The sequence below is a fragment of the Nanorana parkeri genome, unplaced genomic scaffold (genome assembly GCF_000935625.1).
Source record: "Nanorana parkeri isolate BGI_ZX_2015 unplaced genomic scaffold, ASM93562v1 scaffold2, whole genome shotgun sequence".
NCBI lineage: Eukaryota > Metazoa > Chordata > Amphibia > Anura > Dicroglossidae > Nanorana > Nanorana parkeri.
In genome coordinates, this window is record NW_017306270.1 from 2,125,982 (window position 1) to 2,145,824 (window position 19,843).

The window sequence follows — 19,843 nt, forward strand, 5'->3', positions numbered from 1 at the left end:
GCAGTGTGCCTGGTTGTTAAGAGCAGGGCAAGGAGATGTGTAATGACCATACACATCCCCATTGCCCAGCTCTTGGCAACTAGTAATATCATTGGTTGCCAGGAGCTGGGCAGGACGCCGGCCAGAGCTGGTTGGGGAGATGATGCAGAGGACTCCACCCCCCACCCCAATTTGCGTGCACCACCAGCACCCCCCTGTCTCAGGCAGTGAAAAGGCTAGGGACACCACTTGTTCCATTGCAAGCATGCAGCTTCCCATTGGTGGTTGAGATAATGGTCTAGTCCTGCCTTTCTCAACCTGGCTATCATCTGAGTTTATCAAGGGTGCCGTCGTCCTGTTTTTTGTTTTGTTTTACACAGCACCATTGGTTGCTAAGGTGCACCATGTGAAAGGGGGGCTCTGATGTGAATGGGGGTGTGGTCCCTGATGATAGGGGGTGCTCTGATGTGAAGGGGGATTTTGCTTCCCAAGGGAGAGACTGTTATGTGAAGGGGGGACTCTGATGTGAAAGGGTGAGGGACTGTGATGCAAGGGGGGCTCCTGATGTTAAAGGAGGAACTCTAATTTAAACAAGAGGGGGGAATCTGATGTAAATGGAGGGCTTTTGATGTAAACAAGGCAATATGATGCAAAGGGAGGGTTGACGCAAAGGGAGGGTTGACTGAGGTCCCAGTCCCAGTTGACATTGTCCCAGTCCTATGTTTCCCATTCAAGGTAACATTTACAATATTTTTTGGCTGGCGTACCTTGATATTTTGCATACTTTTGAAGGGTACCTGAAAAAATGTTGAACAACTGGTATTGCCAATACTAACCTGGATGGTTCTTCCACCCTGAACTGGTATTTAAGTATTTGGTAGATGGTTCTTTTTTTTTTCTGTGATTCTGATTGTGAGATCTCTGTGCTGCACTGAGATCTCTATTCCTACAAAGGTAAACCTGTTAAAGAATACACTGAATATTTGCCTTCCCCTGGTGCCAGTGCCACTCCAATCATGTGAAGTACTCTGGGAAACCAACACTTTGGGAGTGTCAATCTGCTGGGTCTCCCACGACGCACTCATTGGTTCCCCCCAGCTGCCGCCCTCATCACTACTAAGTCCTGTAGTATCATGGAGGTCAGTTGGAGGAACAACTGAATGCACTGAGAGGGACCCAGAGTTAAAAAATATTTGTATTATGAGCCAGTTGTGTTTTGCTTCTTCAGTTGCCCATTGGTCTGCTTATCAGGTCTGCACATTCAGCCTGCCAACTGAAGGCATTAATGCTGTGGGGCAGCTTAGCACTGTCAGTTCTTTACCGGTAGGATGTCAAGGTAAAAAACTTTGCAAAAGATTCACAGAAGATAATTTGCTTAGTAAAACTATACAGTAAAGTATGTTGGCAAATATACAGAATAATAGGTCATTGGTTTATATATACTTTAAGTTCCTGGGTCTGCACTTTTGCAGTCGACCTTACATAGACCTTTCATATACTTCCTGGGCAAAAAAAAGTCAACCCCTGGATTTGGGGCAGTGTTATGATCTGGGGTTGCTACAGTTGGTCAGGTTTAGGTTCAGCAATATTATGTTATTATGTCCTCAAAAACTGAGGTCAGCTGCCAACCTGAATATACTGAATGATCAGGATTTTCCATCAATGGATTTTTTTCTTCCCTGATGGCACATTGGACATATTCCAGGATGACAATGCCAGGATTCATTGAACTCAAATTGTGAAAGAGTGGTTCAGGGAGCATGAGACATCATTGTCACACATGGATTGGCCACCACAGAGTTCAGACCTAACCCCATTGGGAATCTTTTGGATGTGCTGGAGACAATGCCAGTGCTAGACTATTTTGCGCCCCTTGCAAGACCAGCTACTTGCACCCCAAATCCCTCCACACGGCCCCATTCTCCTGCTGGATAGCTTCCGGAGGTGACAGGTGAATGTAAGCAGCTGGGAGCAATAGCCAGACTGTTATTGGCTATTTTAATTTGAAATAGCCAATAGCAGAAAGTTGTCTTTTAGTTCTGCTCAGTGGGCAGGAACAATAGCCAGCCTGCTATTGGCTCTTGCAATTTGAAATAGAGGCGGAGGTGAGTATTTTCAGGCTGCGCCCTAGGTGGCTGTGTGGCAGCATCGACCCTGGCTGGAGAAGACTTTAGGTAGTGGCTCGACTCTCCCATCATCACTACAAGATCTTGGTAAAAAAATCAATGCAACTCTGGATGGAAATAAATGTGACCTTGCATACGATTATTGAAATGATGCCATGGCGAATGTGTGCCGCGCTAAAGGGATCCAACTAAATATTGAATTGTGACTTTTTTTTTTTTTTGTCCGCACATTGTATATGTTCAGGATAATGTAATAGTAGGGTCAGGAATATGTCTAGGTGGGTGGAAAAAGTTGGTAACAGAGCACAGAACTATGGACTTGAGACCTCATCCATGGAGTTTGACTCAGACCACAAGATTCCATCTACAATTAATATCTCTTTTCGGTGGACTAAGGCCTGGTTCACACCTGAACGTTTTGTAGCGCGTTCAACGCTCTACGAACGCTCTACAAAACGCTCAAACATGAAAATCCCATTTTTTTCTATGGGTATGGTTCACACCTTGCCATATTTCAGCCCGTCTGAACGCGCTACACCTGAAAAGGTACATGAGCTTCTTTGCAGCGTTTTTGTCGCGCGTTTCCATTGGGATACAGCCAAGTAGCCCTCGGAAACGCGCGTTTGTCGCACGTTCTTTTTACCACGAATTGCAGTAAAAACGTGCGTCACAAACGCGCATATTCGATATGCCTAGTTGTGAACAGAGCCTCAGCTATTACATGTGAAATTCGAATAATTAGAATATCGTGCAAAAGTAATTGCAGTAAGTGCTGCAAAAGGGGCCCAAACCAAGTACTGAGTACATATGCATGCTTGTACTTTTCAGAGGTCCGATATTGTTCTATGTACAATCCTTGTTTTATGGATTGCATGTAATAATCTACTTTTTTGAGGTTGTGGATTTGGGGTTCTTGGGGTTTTCATGAGCTGTAAGCCATAATCATCACAATTATGACAAATCACGGCTTGAATTATCTTGCTTTGCATGTAATGAGTCTATCTCATATATTAGTTTCACCTTTTAAGTTGCATTAGTGAAATAAATGAACTTTGCACGATATTCTAATTATTCGAGTTTCACCTGTAGGTGCAGCCTCAAGCAATGTATAAATGATCAGCAGCTGAAGAGTCAGATATACCTAAAATAAATAATTGCACCGTTATTCCTTTTTATAATGAAATCTTCATTAAGAACAGATATAAATAACAAATGCAATAATTACACAGAAGTTAAAGTACAATTAAAAAGAAACCTCTGACAACATAAAAGATAATGAACCTGTAAAAAGCTTTACGATTGCCCCATGTGTCAGAAATAGAGTTTGGCTGTAGAATAAAAAATATGAGCAATGAGAATCCATGCTAAACATGTTGGCATTTATAGCGATGGCACACTAAATATCCAAGTCTACATTTCACACTATAAAATAGCTTAGTCATTGCCATTTGGTCACAAGTTTGGAATCATGAGCACCGCCTATGGAACTGACACTAAATGTGTAATGCTGCCATCTTGTGACAATTTGAGAGATCGACTGTTCAGTGTAAAATACATGATCAGGGTATACAAAAAGGACTCTGCTTCTATAAACTTCTGTCTAATGTGCCCACAGGTGTAGGAAAAAGCCACAGGTAAACAGTACATCAGATGATATGTGATTGCCTAAACAGATGTTTAGGTTTGTATTATATTTAAAGGGTCGCCTGACCTAAAACATATTTCAGCTTTTGGAACATAATGAAGAGTTAGCGCTGAACTCCAGGTATAAATTATTACGTATAGTAACATTGGTCCAGCTTGACCCAATGGAAGTATGCATATGTCATACCTGATCGGTCACTGGGGGTTCTGTAAAGCATTCTAGTAGCTACAGTGTTGACCGCGAGCTTCCGTGTCCTGTAATGGCACTGAGTTGAACAGCTTCCCCTCTGCTCTAAAATGCAGCGGGCCATTTGCTTGGCACAGCGGCCATTCAGAGGATGGCTATTATCATCAATGCATGCAAAGTGTTCTGTGATTGGGTATGGGGCACATTGTGACTCATCGGTGACTTATTATATCTGATCAGCCTGTGGGCATTGCAACAACGATCATTGTATCCTGGGTACAATGCACAGGCTCCTGTGTACATTCCAGGTCTAGGTCCTTACAGATGTACGGACCTTCAGGTATTGGGTAGAGGAAGAATGTACTACAAGTGTGGTGACATTACGGCACTTGTGCTTCTGCCATGGTGCCACTGGTAATCTTCCCACTCACAAATCCCTGTAAGTCAAACCGGATGCTCCAGGGAGAAGCACCTTGCAATTCAGGTAAGATACTGGGTCCGATTGGGTGGGCCATTCAAGGGTAGGAGGTTGGGGAATGTGAGCTTTGTTATACTGTAAAACTGGATGTAACATAAAACATGGCCACAAAGGTGGACTGAGCCTATAAAAAAAATGTGACTGGTGAGGCAAGAAGCAGAGAGGATATTATATTGTAGAAGCTTAGGAGTATACTCCCATGATTACCGCAAGGTGGTCTGTGAGCAATTTGTGTGGCATTCCTACAAGCCAACCTGAGTCCACCTTCTGATTTTAGGCACAGCTGCCATCTTCTGGACTGCATTAGTTTCTCACTGACTGGTTTTGTTGTTGCTCATTAAACTACATAATGGCTTTTATAATTACTAATGATTCCATTAGCAAGATGTCTTTGCTCCAGGTTTGTGTATCTATTATGGTCGTAAGAAGGGGGTTGCACTGTCTGTGTTGGAAGTCCTTTTTATTTTATATTCTGAAGAATACAGGAGTCCATCAGACCCCCCTTGGAGTGGACTGATCCTTTATTATGAGCATGTTACCTAAAGCTAATTGATGGTATGATTGACATAAGAAAAGTAAATCATAGGAAGCTTCATAGGAAGTTTTTAAAGTGCTAGTAAAATGTAGATTTTTCTGATGTAAAATCTAATTTGTGGTGTCCTGGCTGGGTAATTTGTCATAAAATGGTGTGAAAGACATTTCTCTTGGAAGTTGATATTATGTTGACCAGTTGTGCCTAATGTTAGTATGGGAGTAAGATAGTGAGCATGATCAGCTACATTAAGAGAGACATTGTTTCCCTGGAATTAGTATGCAATCCAAGAAAAATTCTGTCTGCTCTAGGAGGCTGCCAATGCTGATTTCTCACTCTGTCACCTGGGAGCCATGATGACCCTCTTGCCTGTATATCTAACGGCAGAACAAGCATGCAGATGAAGACTTCTCTCATTCCTGATATGCATACTTGTTTTGGGTCAGTGACCAAAGTATTAAAGCCAGAGGATGAGTTTTAAACACAGGCAAGTATTTCATAGGGACATGAGCAGTCCTCACATTTCACTTAGGAGGGCTTTAAAGTGAATATGGCCTTTGCTCATTCTCTTTTTAATCCCCCCTCCTCCCCACTAACATATACTCATTTTTTGCTCCCCTCAGCTAGCAGAACACAAGGAAAGATTTGTTACAAGTTGAGTTTTAACTTATACAGGGCAATGATTGGCCCAGAGCCGTCACATGCTCTTCCATACCCCAGAAGTACTGTGAGCAATGGAGGAGTGGAGGCAAGTATATGCTGTTGGGGATGTGTTTGGCCCTAAATGTGTAAAGCACAGGTTTGTTTCAAGGCTCTTTTACACTACTAATTAGTATTGTTGTTTTTTGTGTAGTTTAATGTAATCACAAGTACACTGTATCTAAAATACTGTATTCAAATGTGTATGGTGCTACACATTTGAATACGTAGTAACATTTGAGTAAGAGACTATACCCGCCTATGTATTTTAAGGGTGTCCTACCATTCCTCCCTATGCAATGGTTGCTTTTCTGGAAACCACACCAAAGATGCAGTAAGCAGAATTTTTTTTTTTTTTTTTTAATGCACCAAACTAAACACATGGGTGTGAATAGACACATTGCTGTGGCTTGAAGAATCACAGCATCAGCTTTGCAGAATAATTATTTGCCTTCTTGTCTTTAGGTGCATTGGGGCCCCTTGACCTGCAGTTTTCGGCACACCAGTGTAACTGCAGCTAAAGTAAACCTACGCATATACAACTTTACAAATTGAGGGCAACCAGTTTTCTTACAATACTAGGATAGTACATAGGCATCCTGAGTGATATGCAGTATGAACAAATGTTAAAACAGTAAATTTCGAGTATGCAGAAGAAATCTCAGCCTGTGGCCTCCCTAACCACCATATTCTTGCCTTGCCAATGAATGTTCGTGCTTATTATACAGAAACCTTGACCACATGCCGAACTAATCAGACTGCAAGAATGTAGAAACCCTTTCAGTACAACATACCTATGTAGCTAATAAAGACACAACCAAGAAAGCACAATTACGTTACCAGACCCTTCTTAATTAAGCCTGTCAGCAGAGGAGAATAGAGAGCTGACATTGCTGACCTCCTGCGCAAAAAATGCTAGTTGCCTGTCTATTATGCTACTCAAGGTATTGAGACAATGTTTCTATGACGGCTGCAGGTTTCTATCACAATAGGCTTTCCGTCAAATCATTTTTAGAAAAAAACTAATATGTCTTCTTAGAAAAAGCATAATTTTTTATTATAACTTGTGGATTTGTAGCTCGAATATCATGCAAAAGGGGTATTGTGCACTGTTGTGAACAAACCAACCCCAAGCAGGTATACAATTACAAGCCTTTAGTTATAATGATTAATGGTATATACAATGATGATGAGCATTGTGTGGGAGGAACATTAATGTACATTTAGGTAGGTAATCCACTAGGATTTAATAATGTCTCTGTATCCATCAGTGGTGAATTAGCAGGTATTTTTATGACACAAACTAAACTGCTAAATTGGCACATTACATGGGAGCCCATTAGGCTTTAAATACGCCTTTAAGGAACATTTACATTGTTTTCATAAAAAAATAAGAATTTAATTACATGGCTTTAGTCCCTTCCATCCCATGGCAGAGGGGAGACTAGAGCCCAACCATCAAACAATAGGGGTGTCCATACACATTTGGTTGATGGATATTAGATATAACCAGCAGGTGATTGTACAAGTGAAACCTTTCTGCACAGCACTCCATCACCTTCTTAGAACTTGGAATATTGTAATAGCAAGGTTCCCACACAGTGGTTTGCGTTTTACCCCTCCTGGCAATACCATTCATTAACTTTTGACTTAGTCTTAGCTGGATTCTCAAACTTGTCTATTCTACAAATGGAAAACACATCTAGAGCAGTGGTGGACAAATTGGTATGGAATTCAGGAGCCAGCTTCAGTGACCACAGCTAGAGAAAATCCCAAAACATGGGTGCCGGCTGTAATTTTTGAGGAACAAACATTTGTCCAGCCAGGGCCGTACCTAAAATGAAACAGCCTTAGGTAGGATCACACTGCCTGCCTCCCCCTTTCCGGCCAATGCATCCCAGGTTGCTAAGAGCCGAGTGGGGAGATGTGTAAGGGCCATACACTTTTCCCCGCCCAGCTCTTAGCAACCTGGGACACTCTGGCCAGCATCCCGCTCAGCTCCTGGCAAACAGGGACCTCACTGGTTGCCAGGAGGTGTGCAGGATGCTATGGCTGGCATCCCGTTGAGCTACTGGCAACCAGTGATGTCACTGGTTGCCAGGAGCTCTGCAGGACACCAGCCAGAGCTGTGCTGGGAGATGATGCAGAGGACCCCTAGCAACCCCCTAGTAGTGCAGCGTACCACGCAGGACGTCAGCCAGAGCCGTACACAACCGCCATCCCTACCCTCCCCCCCCTCTTTCCCAGCTAGGAATTCTGGTGGGATAACGGCAACAACAACCCTGCATGGAGTTCAACTTGTCATGCAAAAGTATCACTTGCAGGTAAACTGGCCTTCATGGCAAAGTCATATCAGTATTGATCTATAAGGATCTATTGTGTTTTTTAAAATCATTTTGATTAGGTAGTTCTAAAATAATGTTCTGGATTAAGATACTAGACATTTGTGGCTTCCTCTTGGTGCTGAAACACGTGCATGGATGTAACTTAGCTGTAGTAATACAGCAAACATAAATCTGGATATGTGCACATGCAGTTCGTGGTGGAGGGAAAATCAAGGCTAATAAAAGGTTGTCGGCAAAGAAAATGAGTAAAATACAGTGTTTGGCATCATGATTAGAGAGTCCACAAGGACAACCACTTTACTCACATAGGACAGTCTATAGGTGAGCCCCTACTAAGCCTTCTGTAGTCATAGATCTGTCCATTTTATTTCTAGAATAATTATATTAACAATAAAACACTCACTAGTGGTTAAAATATTTTTTTCACAGCTTCCAGTATTTTAGAACCCCCCCCCAAAATAATGTTACCAATCTACTTGCCTTTAGATGCCGGAAAGGTAGTGTGTTACTCACCCTACTGCCCACATAATTCTTCATAATATCTGGAAAATAGTAGAAGCACTGCTGCTGCTAACCAAAAAGCCAGTTTATAAAAAAGCAGGGGTAGGCAACCTTAGCATTCCAGCTGTGGTGAATCTACAAATCCCATCATACCCTTGCCTCTTGATGCCATGCCTGTGACAGTTAGAGCCTTACCATGCCTCATGGGACATGGCACAACAGCTGGCATGCCAAAGTTGCCCTGCCCCTGATATAAAGCATCAGACTGGTAAACCATCCCATTTTGTATTTGTCTATGTTTTGCATTTTGGCACATTTATAAATGTTTTACAGTTTATAAAGCTTCGAAATAAAACTCGGTAATGTAGCTTCACCTTTAAAATGATAATAGGACCCTGTAATACTCCATGTTTCTACAGTACTGACTTGCCAAGTTCATTAAGGCTAGGTTCACACCTGGGCGATCTGTGACCGCACGGCCATGGTGCATAAAAATGCGCGGATGGCTGCACGTTCATGGCACTGCCTACCACTGCTAATCGCCCTTGTGGTGCCATTATTTTCTAATGGCATCCCAGTCGTGCCAGGCAGATTGAGTGGTTTCCCACCATGATACAGCCCGTGCAATTGAACATGATCGCAGCTAAAAGAAAGCTGCATGTCGTGTGTTGCCTGCACGTTCATCGCATCGCCCACCACTGCGGATCGCGCTGGTGGTGCCATTATTTTCTAATGGCATCCCAGTCGCGCCAGGCAGATCACGGGGTTTTCCGCCACGATACCGCCTGTGCAATTGAACATGATCGCAGCTAAAGAAAGCTGCACGTCGTGTGGTGCAAAAACAGTACTTGTACCTTTTTTTTAGCGATTGCTGTGCAGGTGTAACCCCGTTGAAATCAATGTGGCTGCGGGGCAATCGCTCAGATCTGAACCTAGCCTGAATGAGGTCCCAAATAGCATTTGTTGTATCACATTAGTTTTTTGGGAGCATGTCGTGTCCCTAGCTATAAAAGAAAAAAAAAGGCCAGTGATCAGCAGCCAAGACAAGTGCACACCAGTGCTAGTTACAGCAGAAGTTGGCTTGCCGTGATGTGAACCTATGAGATACATATCGGAGAGCGGCTGCTCCATGGTTGTCATTTTAATTCTTGCTTCACTTTTATGGAATCACTGACCCAGATCAAGCATGCAAGAGGGCTTTCAGACCTTAATGGCTGAATGCTTGTTTCACCTCGGTGACTCACTAAAGGTCAGAAGCCAGCTCCTTTTTTAAAAAGAAACCAGCCGGTCCTAGATTTTTATCCTCTCGCTGAACAATTCTGGTTGAGAATTTAAACTGCTGCAATATCAGTCACCTCTTACACTCTTTCCTCTTTTCAAAATGCCTTCACTTGGTACCAGACCTCTACCTCCGGCTTTCATTATGTCAATAGCTGTCTGATGCATTGGATCAGACAGCCTATCTGCACTGAATTCTGCTAGCAGATTAACAGGACAAACAGCGCTTTAATGCGAAAAAGAAGCCGGTGTCGACAAACTTCACCGGTTTAAGCAAGCTTTGTGAAATATGTCAATTTATTTCTTTAAACTGCTTTGCAGATTTTATCAATGTTGCAAATATTAAACTTCTCAAAATTTAACAATGCATCTGTAGAAATCAGCAAGTTTCCTGGAAAAAAAAGCAAAACGGGCTGAGGTTCCAAAAGCTGTGGGAGCAGCCTTCTTGTAGATGTTGTAGATGAAGGAACAGCTGCAAACAGCAGCGGCAACTCCAAATTTGCAGGTGGAGGAACAGCAACGAAAAAACTGAAGAAAGATGCTGATTGGTTGCCATGCACAGCTGCTCCAGTTTTGATAAATTCTCCCCTGAGTATTTATTGTACAAATCAATAGACAGCACTGCTGCTCTCATCTGTGCGGTTACATGCGAACCGGTGATGGACCCAGCCCATTTGGTCCAGGGATGGCATATCTGGCCACACCTGATTGGCCAGCTTGTTTCCCGCTTAAAGCTGAACATACACCTTACAATCATCGCACGACTTTCGTTGTGCGTTGGTTGTTAGGTAATTAAAATCTCGTATGATCTGCCCATCTTGGACAGGCAGATTGTACTTGTGATCATCGCAAGCCCTCCCCGCTAAGGGGCGTGCTTCCGATGATTCCATTGCTGAGTGGGCAGTGTGCGCATTTGTCTTCCGAGCATGCCACTAACCCGCCAAAAACCTTACAATTTTCGGTAGGTTTTCCAGCGTGCTCAGAACACAAAAGACGCGTGACCGTACAGTAGAAACGGTTGCACGCCTTCCATACACCTGCCGATTATCATACAATCGCGGGATCACCCGCGACTATCGTACGATAATCGGCAGGTGTATGGGCACCTTAACACTTTGCAACTTTCTTTCTAAATTGACCATAAAATAAGCTTTATGAGATGGCGCAGGAGTTGCTCTTTTGAATATCATTAATTCTGTTCTTTTTGTAAGAGTTTTAGACATGGTCGTTAACATTTTAGACCTGCGAGATGATCCTCTAAATCTCGAAGTTTGAAAAAAATTTTGTTTCAATAAAAAGAACTTCATTATCACACATTTAAGACTTAAAGTGACACTAAATTTAGTGTTACAATCTCACGTTTAGTTTACTATTTTTGTTGAGATTGTAGTCCATCACAGGAGAGACCTTGGAACGGTGGCTTCTTTACAACACACACAGGGACTATGGGGAACAAAGTAGCCACCCTCCAGAAGGAAGGACAGTGAAAAGGGTCTGAAAAGAGCAGCCATAGCAACCAGATTCTTCCAGCGCAGGTTAGAATTAGTTGGAATGGATAACAAAGATAGGGTCACTGGAGCCTAATGTTTTATTTAATTTAAATACACATATTCCTATAGTCAGGTTGTTTCTATTTCACAGCATCTTTAATTTTAGGAGCAGGGTTGACATGGCATTTTTTAATTCAATCAGCCATTACTTTTCAGGAGCTGATGAGCAACTTCTAGTCATCAGGGGAATATCTGTTTCCACTGATAAGTTAGACGCAAGCCACAATTTTTTTTTTTTGGGGAACATAGGCTTAGTGACTCCTGAGATTTCTCAGTCCTTCGTGTGCACAGAACCTTGGCTGTAAACACTCACCAGAAGGAATACTGGAACATTTGGCAAACCGTTTCTAAAGCAGGTGACTGATGTTTCATTAATGTTCCTTAGATATTAATCCGTTAAACTTATCACTGGATTCACTTTTTGGGATTAACGCACTTAAAGGAAAAGAATTGGGATAGTAACACGTACTCTTCCTAACACTTGGAGCTTGCGTGTGACACTGCAGCTGTCACACCCTGGTTCTAGAAGTCGAGAACTGAATGATCACAAACTGCTAACTCAGCTCCTGGTCTTCTCCATGTAGAGAGCAATGACTGTCACCACCTCCTGCAGGGATTCCCCTCTCTGTTCCTGCAACACTCATTGGGGGGGACAGACAGGAGAGGGGGCGGGCACAGCTGGCTCTAGAGAGGCACAGCCAGCTGTCAATCAGCCAGCCAGGTGGATTCCAACAATATTCTCGGGATCCTTGCCGGCTGCAGCGCGGCTCTGCACTGTCGGCATATAGCGGACAGTAGCCTGCTATGTACTGACCTTGGGTCACAGAAGTATATTAGTAAATGCACTCCTTTGACCCAAAAGAGGAGTAAAGCCAAGAAAATGGTTTGGCTTTAGTTCTTTTTTTTAAATGCACTTCTGCATACACCTAAATGCCAAACTGAAAAGCTTAAATGAAGCAGTTTTTTTCAGAAAAAGAAAAAAAGATCCTGGCCTTATACAGTGTCCGTGCCAGGGGAATAGAGTTTTAACAGTTCATTTCTTACTAAAATTACACAATAATATATTTCAGTTTACAAACCACATCAGAAAAATATTTTCTCTGACCGATAAAATAAAAATCAGTAAACTTTGGAACCAATAATATTCTAGGTACCATAAATAATAAAAAGTAGCAAAGCAACGTAGACACTCTTCTTCCATAATACATTGTGAATATTCCAAGTGTTAAAAGTAGAAAAAAAAACTGTATAAAATAAGGCACATCAAACAGGGCTGTCCAAAACTCCTTCACCAGCCATCGCTAACGCAGATCTAACATTTATGGTCCACATAAGTCACGTTTCACGTGCAATATCTGCCAGCTGGAACATTAAAATTACATGGACAAAATAAAAATTCAGAGCAGAAGACAGCTAAAAACTTCCACTTTGTACAAGAATTCCTGCAGAGCATGACAAATGCAATGGTCTGCTTCAAGCTGTGGTTAAGGAACATGGTAACGGACTTCATTTTTGCTGGTCTCGGCTTTTTGTCTTGTATTCTGGACAAGAAAAACCTGCTGTCGCCGAGAATGCCAAGGCATGCATCGTGCTGTAACAGATGGCAGAGAGTAGATATCCACAGTGTGGTCCGCTATAAAGTGCAGGCTGCAACGTTCCTCCCTCCATGGTTTTTCATTAAAAAAATTACAGAAAATTGTATACATCTAGGAAAAAAAGTTGGCCACACTGAAGCTTCGCTTAAGATGCCTTCACAGGAGAAGAACTGTGCCATTTAGGTCTGTAAATCATGACATTTAAAAAAAAAAAAAGTGCACTTGAAACATTCTTCAGCACTCTTGAAACATTCTTCAGCACTCTTGAAACCGTGATCTTGATTAGAAGTAGTGCTTTCTGATTGGACAGATCAGCATTTCCAAGGCTTCTTGCCCGCACCTTTGTTCTCCGGGATGTGGAGGAAGCGGCATTTGTCTCCATAAGTGCAACCATTGGCCCTCCAGTAGTAACATTCACTAGCTTTGTATGGTACTTTCTTCTTTGCACTAAAAAGTAGAAAAATACACATTGTAGTCAAACTTGGTTCACAAAGGTTTCATTATTCCCCTTTTGGTATTGTTATATGGTACATTTAAAGTTGACTCATCATTGCACAGGCCGGGAGCACTGTGGGGAGTGCAGAGGGACCCTCCATTTGTATACTAATAAACAAGGTTTTTTTTTATATAGATATTATACTAGTAGACTGAGAAATTAAATATACTTATTATAAAGCAGTATACGAACAGACCGCACTATCCAGAGATTTCCTTTGGCTATACTTATTATAAAGACACACACATTATATACTTAAAAAAATGTAAAGATGGAAATCTTCTTTGTACAGCACTGTGCTAACTGTTGGCGCTTTATACATCCTTAATAATAATAGTTATCGTTATTATAAAAATTATTATTGTTATCTTCAGCAGTATTCTTATTATTATTAGTAGTATTATTAATCATTACTTTTATCATTATTTTCTTAATTATTATTATTAGCAATGTTATCACTGCTGAGAAAGTGGGGTCAGCATAGTTCATGGATTATTAAATACCAATATTGGTGTCTGCCCTAGGTATCACTAACTGCTAAGGGCATTATAACGTTTACAATAGAAGGCAGAAGCCCTCGACTAGATATAAGAAAGGGAGAGTAATCAGCTTACAACTAGCTAAGAGGCAGAATACAAGCAAAATGTCAGCAAGAGCTTTAGCCATTACACTGCCGCATATTAATGGGAGGCTGGCTGTGGACGAACGTCAGTAAAACAGGCACGATTAACCATGGGGTATAAGCTTTTCACAGACATTATTCAGAGGACAGAAGGCTGTATCTTAAACAAATATTATGGCAAGGAAGCATTTGCACCTCCGGTATGATCATTAACAGAAGCAGGAAATAGTCTATTACTAATCAATCAAAGGCCAGACTGACATGGCCTGCATCCAAATGTCGCATCTCAAGGTCTAATGACTAATAACACAGAAAGGGGAATTGTTCAAGAATAAAAAGGGATTAAACTCAGTTTTTGCATAGAAAGTTTAAAAGAACTCTGTTATGATAGATATAGGAAAGCTGCCATTGCTGACCTCCTGAAAGTGCTTGCATTGATCCTGTGGATTCAATGCTTGCCAGGTTAATGAGCTAAACGAGTAGGCATATTGAGACTTCTCCTGCTGCTTACTTGTATTGGTCAATGATTCAGGGGGTTCAAATTTCATGGTAGGGAGATGAAACCCGCTGTCTACCTTTTGTGTGGAAGGATCTGAACATTTCTCAGATTTTAAACCCTCCTTTGGGCCCAAAATGGCCATGTCGGGTGTCGGTGGGGAGAGCGGAGGGAGATCAGTGAACATCTGTTCACTGAGCTCCCCTCCGGTTAATAAGCCAAACAAGTAGGCATATCGAGGGTTCTGACTTCTCCTGTCGCATACTTGTATTTGTCAATGCTTCAGGTGGTTTCAATTTGGTGGTAGGGAGATGAAAGCCGCTGTCTACCTTTTGTGTGGCAAGATCAGAAAATGTCTCAGATTTTGAAATCCTCATTTAGATAAATAGCCATAAATAAAATTCCAGATTTATCAAGGTTCCATTATAAAGTGGAGCCACGCCGGGCCCCTAGGTCAAGGAGAGAGTCACTTTGAGAAAGGGGCCCTGCATGGCTCCGAAATGTTGGTGGTTATCCTTTTTTATTTGCGCACTTTCTTTACACTCTTCATGCACTTTACAATGGAACCTCAACAAATCTGGACTTTTGATGATTATTCCCTTTTAAATTGTTGGCTATTTGTCTAAATGTGCTTTTAATATGGTGTCACCGTTTGTTGTGCACTCTCCATTAGGGAGACAAGGGTGCTGGGTGGATTGGACTAATCAGGATTAAACCCTATCTCTGCCACGGGTGGAAGTATGACGTCTGTAGCAGCAGGGAACTGTAAAGGGACTCCAGGCTGCTATAACAGTCGCAAGTGTAATTACACTCCCTCGGCCAACTGTCTGCTTTCAGGTAGAAGAGATCCCCCTCTCCTCTCCAGACACACACACTTATCCTAGGCTCCACTGTCCCTTTTTGTTAACTTTCCTGTCATTCACTAATCTCCCCTCTGATGTATAATCCAGAAAGCAATGAGGAAAGAACCCCCTGCCATGTATTCCGGGCTTCGGTGCCCCTTCTGTGGGCCCACAATGGCCTTGGCAGGTGTCAGTTAGGAGAGGGGAGGGAGATTAGTGAACAGCCATTCACTAATCGCCCCTCTGGTGAATGAACCTGGAAGTGAAGGGGAGCGAACTCTCATTAGTCATGAGCTTCGCTGCCCCTCCAGTGAGCCCAAAATGGCCATGGTGGGTGTCGGTGGGGAAAGCAGTGAGAAATCGGCATACATTTATTCTCTGATCTCTCCTATGGTGAATGAACCCCCACCATGTGTGTCAAGCTTTGCTGCCCTTCCTGTGGACCTAAAATGGCCATGGCAGGTGTCGGTGGGGAAAGTGGCAGCGAAGCCTGGGATAAAGGTTGGGGGTTCATTCCTCAATTGCTGCCATGTTCATTCCCCTAGGGAAGATCAGTGAATAAATGTTCACTGATCTCCCTCCGGTGAATGAACTCCCTCCCTCCGGTGAATGAACTCCCACCATGTATCATGGGCTTCACTGCCACAACTGCAGGCATGAAATAGTCATGGTGGGAAGAGCTCTGGTGAATGAACCCAAAACTCCCAAAATCAAAATATACATACCAGGTAACATTTAGTTTTGTAAAGACATTTGGTGCACACAAAGCAGAAATATATATTTTATATATATACAGAACTCTATTTCAAATAAAATATTTGTGCCCGTTGTTCAACTTTAACCTCACAGGCGGTCTGAGTATTTAATTTTTTCCCCCTTTTTTTGTTCTATTTTCTTTTCATTTTTCATTCCCGTTACTTTTAACTTTTAAAATTCCCAGCGGTTCCGCCCCCTTGCGACGCGGATGCTTGCAAGGGACGGATACCGGCATCGGCCAAAGGACACAGCGCTGGAGGTACAAGGTAAGTAAAGCTACGCTGTAATCCCGATGGTGGCTCGGGAATACCGCTTATGGTACTGAAAATCAACCCCGAGCCACACTCGGGAATACCGCCAAGGAGGTTAAATAAAACATGTTTTTTATTTAAAAGAATTGATGTTTAACCTTAGCATAAATGCAAGCATATTCTTTCTGGGATAACTTTACCAGCTCACTGATTGGTGTCACTTGTTGCCTGGAGATATTGTTTAAAAAAAAAAAAAAGAAGAGAAACTATTCTCTTTTATCATGCATGACCACAGCATTTTACTTACAGGAATGCTGCTCGATGGACACAATTACACAAAATCCTGAGCCAGAGAACTCCCAAAGTACCAAACACAGCAGTGCTTATTACCGCAATGTTCAGCTACTTCAGAAAACTTACTTTATTGCAGCTGCCTTGGTTTGTGCTTCAGAAGTGGTCACAGTTGTGGGTCGGTAAGGCTTGTCTGGGTATCGGATCAATAACCTTGTGTTCTCGATTTCTTTACCCTGTTGATAGGAAATAGAACAAACTGTAAACTTGTATTGCTGTTTTACACCATAGAAAGTTGCTGTAGTGGAAAAAGCAACATATCGAACCAGGGCAGAGAGCAAATTTGTCAAACCAAAACTAATTAAACGTGTAAAAAGAATTCTCTTGGTATTTCTATACCGGCTCCATCCTACCGGCTGACCTCTACCCGCCTAACCATTTTTGATCACCATTTTTCAAGAAATATAAACCCCATTCAATGTCAATACCTGTTTTTAGCATTTTTTTTTTAATACAAGATTTTAATAAATAGAGTCAGTTATAGTTACATTTGTCAAATGTTCTCTTTGTAAAAGATCATCTTGAAATGCTAAGGTCTAAAATGAAGCCTACTTGTGCTGACCCTAGCTAACAGATACAAGCACTGGGGGCAACATGTACATTGTGCTTGGAATAAACCTGCATATGTTTGCAAACATCCATTAGATCATTAAAAAAATATACATCACATATTTTATGTAACTGAAATAACTAAAAATGTCTGTTGTAATGGGAAGAGACTGGAAGGCAGCATGTTATTGAAAATGATAGATACTGAAATATAGAATGCAGCCCAAAAATGAATGCACAATCCAAGCCTTATACTTGAGTTATGACTGCATCAGGAACATAGTTCTGCATGAGCTCAGGGCATGGCTCTTGAGCCCGTCTATGGCACTGTCTGCTGCTTGTGTGGATGTTATGGGCTTCATTTATTAAAACTTGCACGGTGCTGAGGTGTATAAACAAAAGTTGAATGCACACAATGTGTGTGAACAGCCATGGCAAGCAGCGGCAGTTGCTGTCAGATTTGTACTCAATGGCTGGTGCCTCTGCTGTTCGCATATAACAGTTTATCATCCCATTAGTGCAATTTCAAAAGTTTTTGTTCTTTTTTAAATCTGACAAAAATTTTTTTTTAAATCGCAAAATTTTAAATGAAGTAACAATTTGTAATGCCATTGGGCATCAACGACAAGACAAGCCTATGTATAAGAAATGTCATACATCTAGATGGAGCTGAAGTGGTTGGCCTCTGCAGACACTTACCTGCAGTCCCTCCAGTGCATTGGCTGTAGCAACAGGACACTTAAAGTTAACAAAAGCACAAAAACGTTCGCCAAGCAGTCGGACGCTATGAATTTCACCGTAACTAGGTAAAAAACACACAAGAAGACACAATTAACATTGGTTTGTGCATATACGTGCAATATCTAATGGAGAAACTAGAATTTGATTTTTTTTTTTTTTATTTGATTTGACCATCAATCAATGATGCACAGCAGTATTTTGCCTACAAGTATTTTTTGGCTGTTTGTAATAGAGCAGCTGTGTGTATAGCCACTTCAGATGGTCATAACCAGCCAACTCATTCTTCCTGCAAAGTGCCTGATAAGCCCACGGATTGGAACTCCACTGTGGCCATGCTGCAGCAGTTGCACTTGCATCAGTTGGCCATCAATGAGTATGGCACGAAGACAGGAATCTGTGATCTGTTTTGTTTTTTTTTTGTCCCATTAGTGGATCCTCATTCAAGATGCACGTACTGTTGTCACCGATGAAAGAGGAAACCAGAATGGTGAGCCACAACAAGGTCAGCGTCATGATCTCTCTCATTTTCCTGCTGCAGCACACACTACGTGGTGTAATAGACCTGGCACTAGAGACACAGCACCGTATTCTAATGTCACTCCATTATTGAAAACCTATCACTCAGCTGTAGATCCTCACATCATCTCTGAATTTGTGCTGATTCTATCCTCCCTACTGGAGGGTGGCTACTTTTGTTCCCCGTGGTCCCTGTGTTAGTGTCACTTAAACCGTGCATGCAAAGCCAGCAAACATAGGAAAATGTAGATTCTCCTACTTTGGAAAAGACCCAGACCTTCAAAATCAGCAGACTAGGCAAAAAGTACTCGTTGCAGAATGTGGCACTTCAAATACAGAAACGTAAAGCTCAAACTACCAAAACAGTGGAAATGGATAGGTATGAGGAACAGGGAAATAGATTCCCTTGCAATGAGGCTGCTTATTTACACCTAGGGAATAAGAAAAAGCAGTTTTACTTATTTATCCTCTGCTTCCTCAGCGTTCTCCTCTTCTCCCCCACCCCCTGCTCTTTGGCTGTAGACTGGCCCTCAGTGCCCTCTCCTCTAATGCAGGGCTATGGAGCCTGCATTGCATGTCATGACATCGGTGGTCCTTAGACCACCAGAGAGAAGAGGCTGCAGGCAATGATCTAGAAGCCTGGAGGCAGCCAGCAGGATCAGTGCCAGCAGGATCAGTGCGGAGGCAATCCTATTGGAAGGCAAACTTTCAATTTCCCTGGAGTTTGCATTAAAATAGACATTTCCAATCGGCCAGAAACATCTATGTAGCATCAGGATGAGTAGTTCCCAGGTAAATAATCAAATCAAAACTTTTAAGCAGTTAATTTTTTTTAATTATTATTACTGTATATGGAATTGCATATTTAATGAAAAATTATTTTTATGAATTTGTATATAATACAGTTGTTATATTATTTTAAGGGGATGTTTTTGTACATTAGCCCGTGTGTATGTACTAAATAAATTATATATCTAGATATATCTATATAGATATATCTAGATATATATCTATATATATATCTAGATATATCTATATATACACAGCTACACACATTTATTTATTTATTTATTTATTTTATTTAAAAAAAAACCCTTTTAGTTTATATGTGGCTGGAGCTTGGCTTTAGTATTCCACAATCCATTCTGGGTGAACTCCTACTTACCACAGTTTCAAAGGAAATGGCTTCAAGTAACAAATGTGTTAATTTCAAGGCTAATTATCCAAGAAGGACTTCGCTAATGAAATGAGACCACAAATCTTCAGAGTCTGCAGGTACATTTATTTTGTCTCAGTGAATAGTTTGCAA

The 19,843-nt window shown here is 41.8% G+C and overlaps 1 protein-coding gene across 1 annotated transcript in view; it reads right to left on the reverse strand.

Annotated features, from left to right (window-relative positions):
• Positions 1–13,157: 13,157 nt before the first annotated feature.
• TTC31 (tetratricopeptide repeat domain 31) overlaps positions 13,158–19,843 on the reverse strand; it is a 51,125-nt gene continuing 44,439 nt past the window's right edge. The window contains exons 13-15 of the mRNA XM_018560825.1: positions 17,977–18,079; positions 16,798–16,904; positions 13,158–13,361 (exon numbers count right to left, since the gene is read on the reverse strand). Coding sequence (XP_018416327.1) covers positions 13,226–13,361; positions 16,798–16,904; positions 17,977–18,079 — 346 coding nt within the window. The 3' untranslated portion in view covers positions 13,158–13,225. The remainder of the gene's footprint in view (positions 13,362–16,797; positions 16,905–17,976; positions 18,080–19,843) is intronic.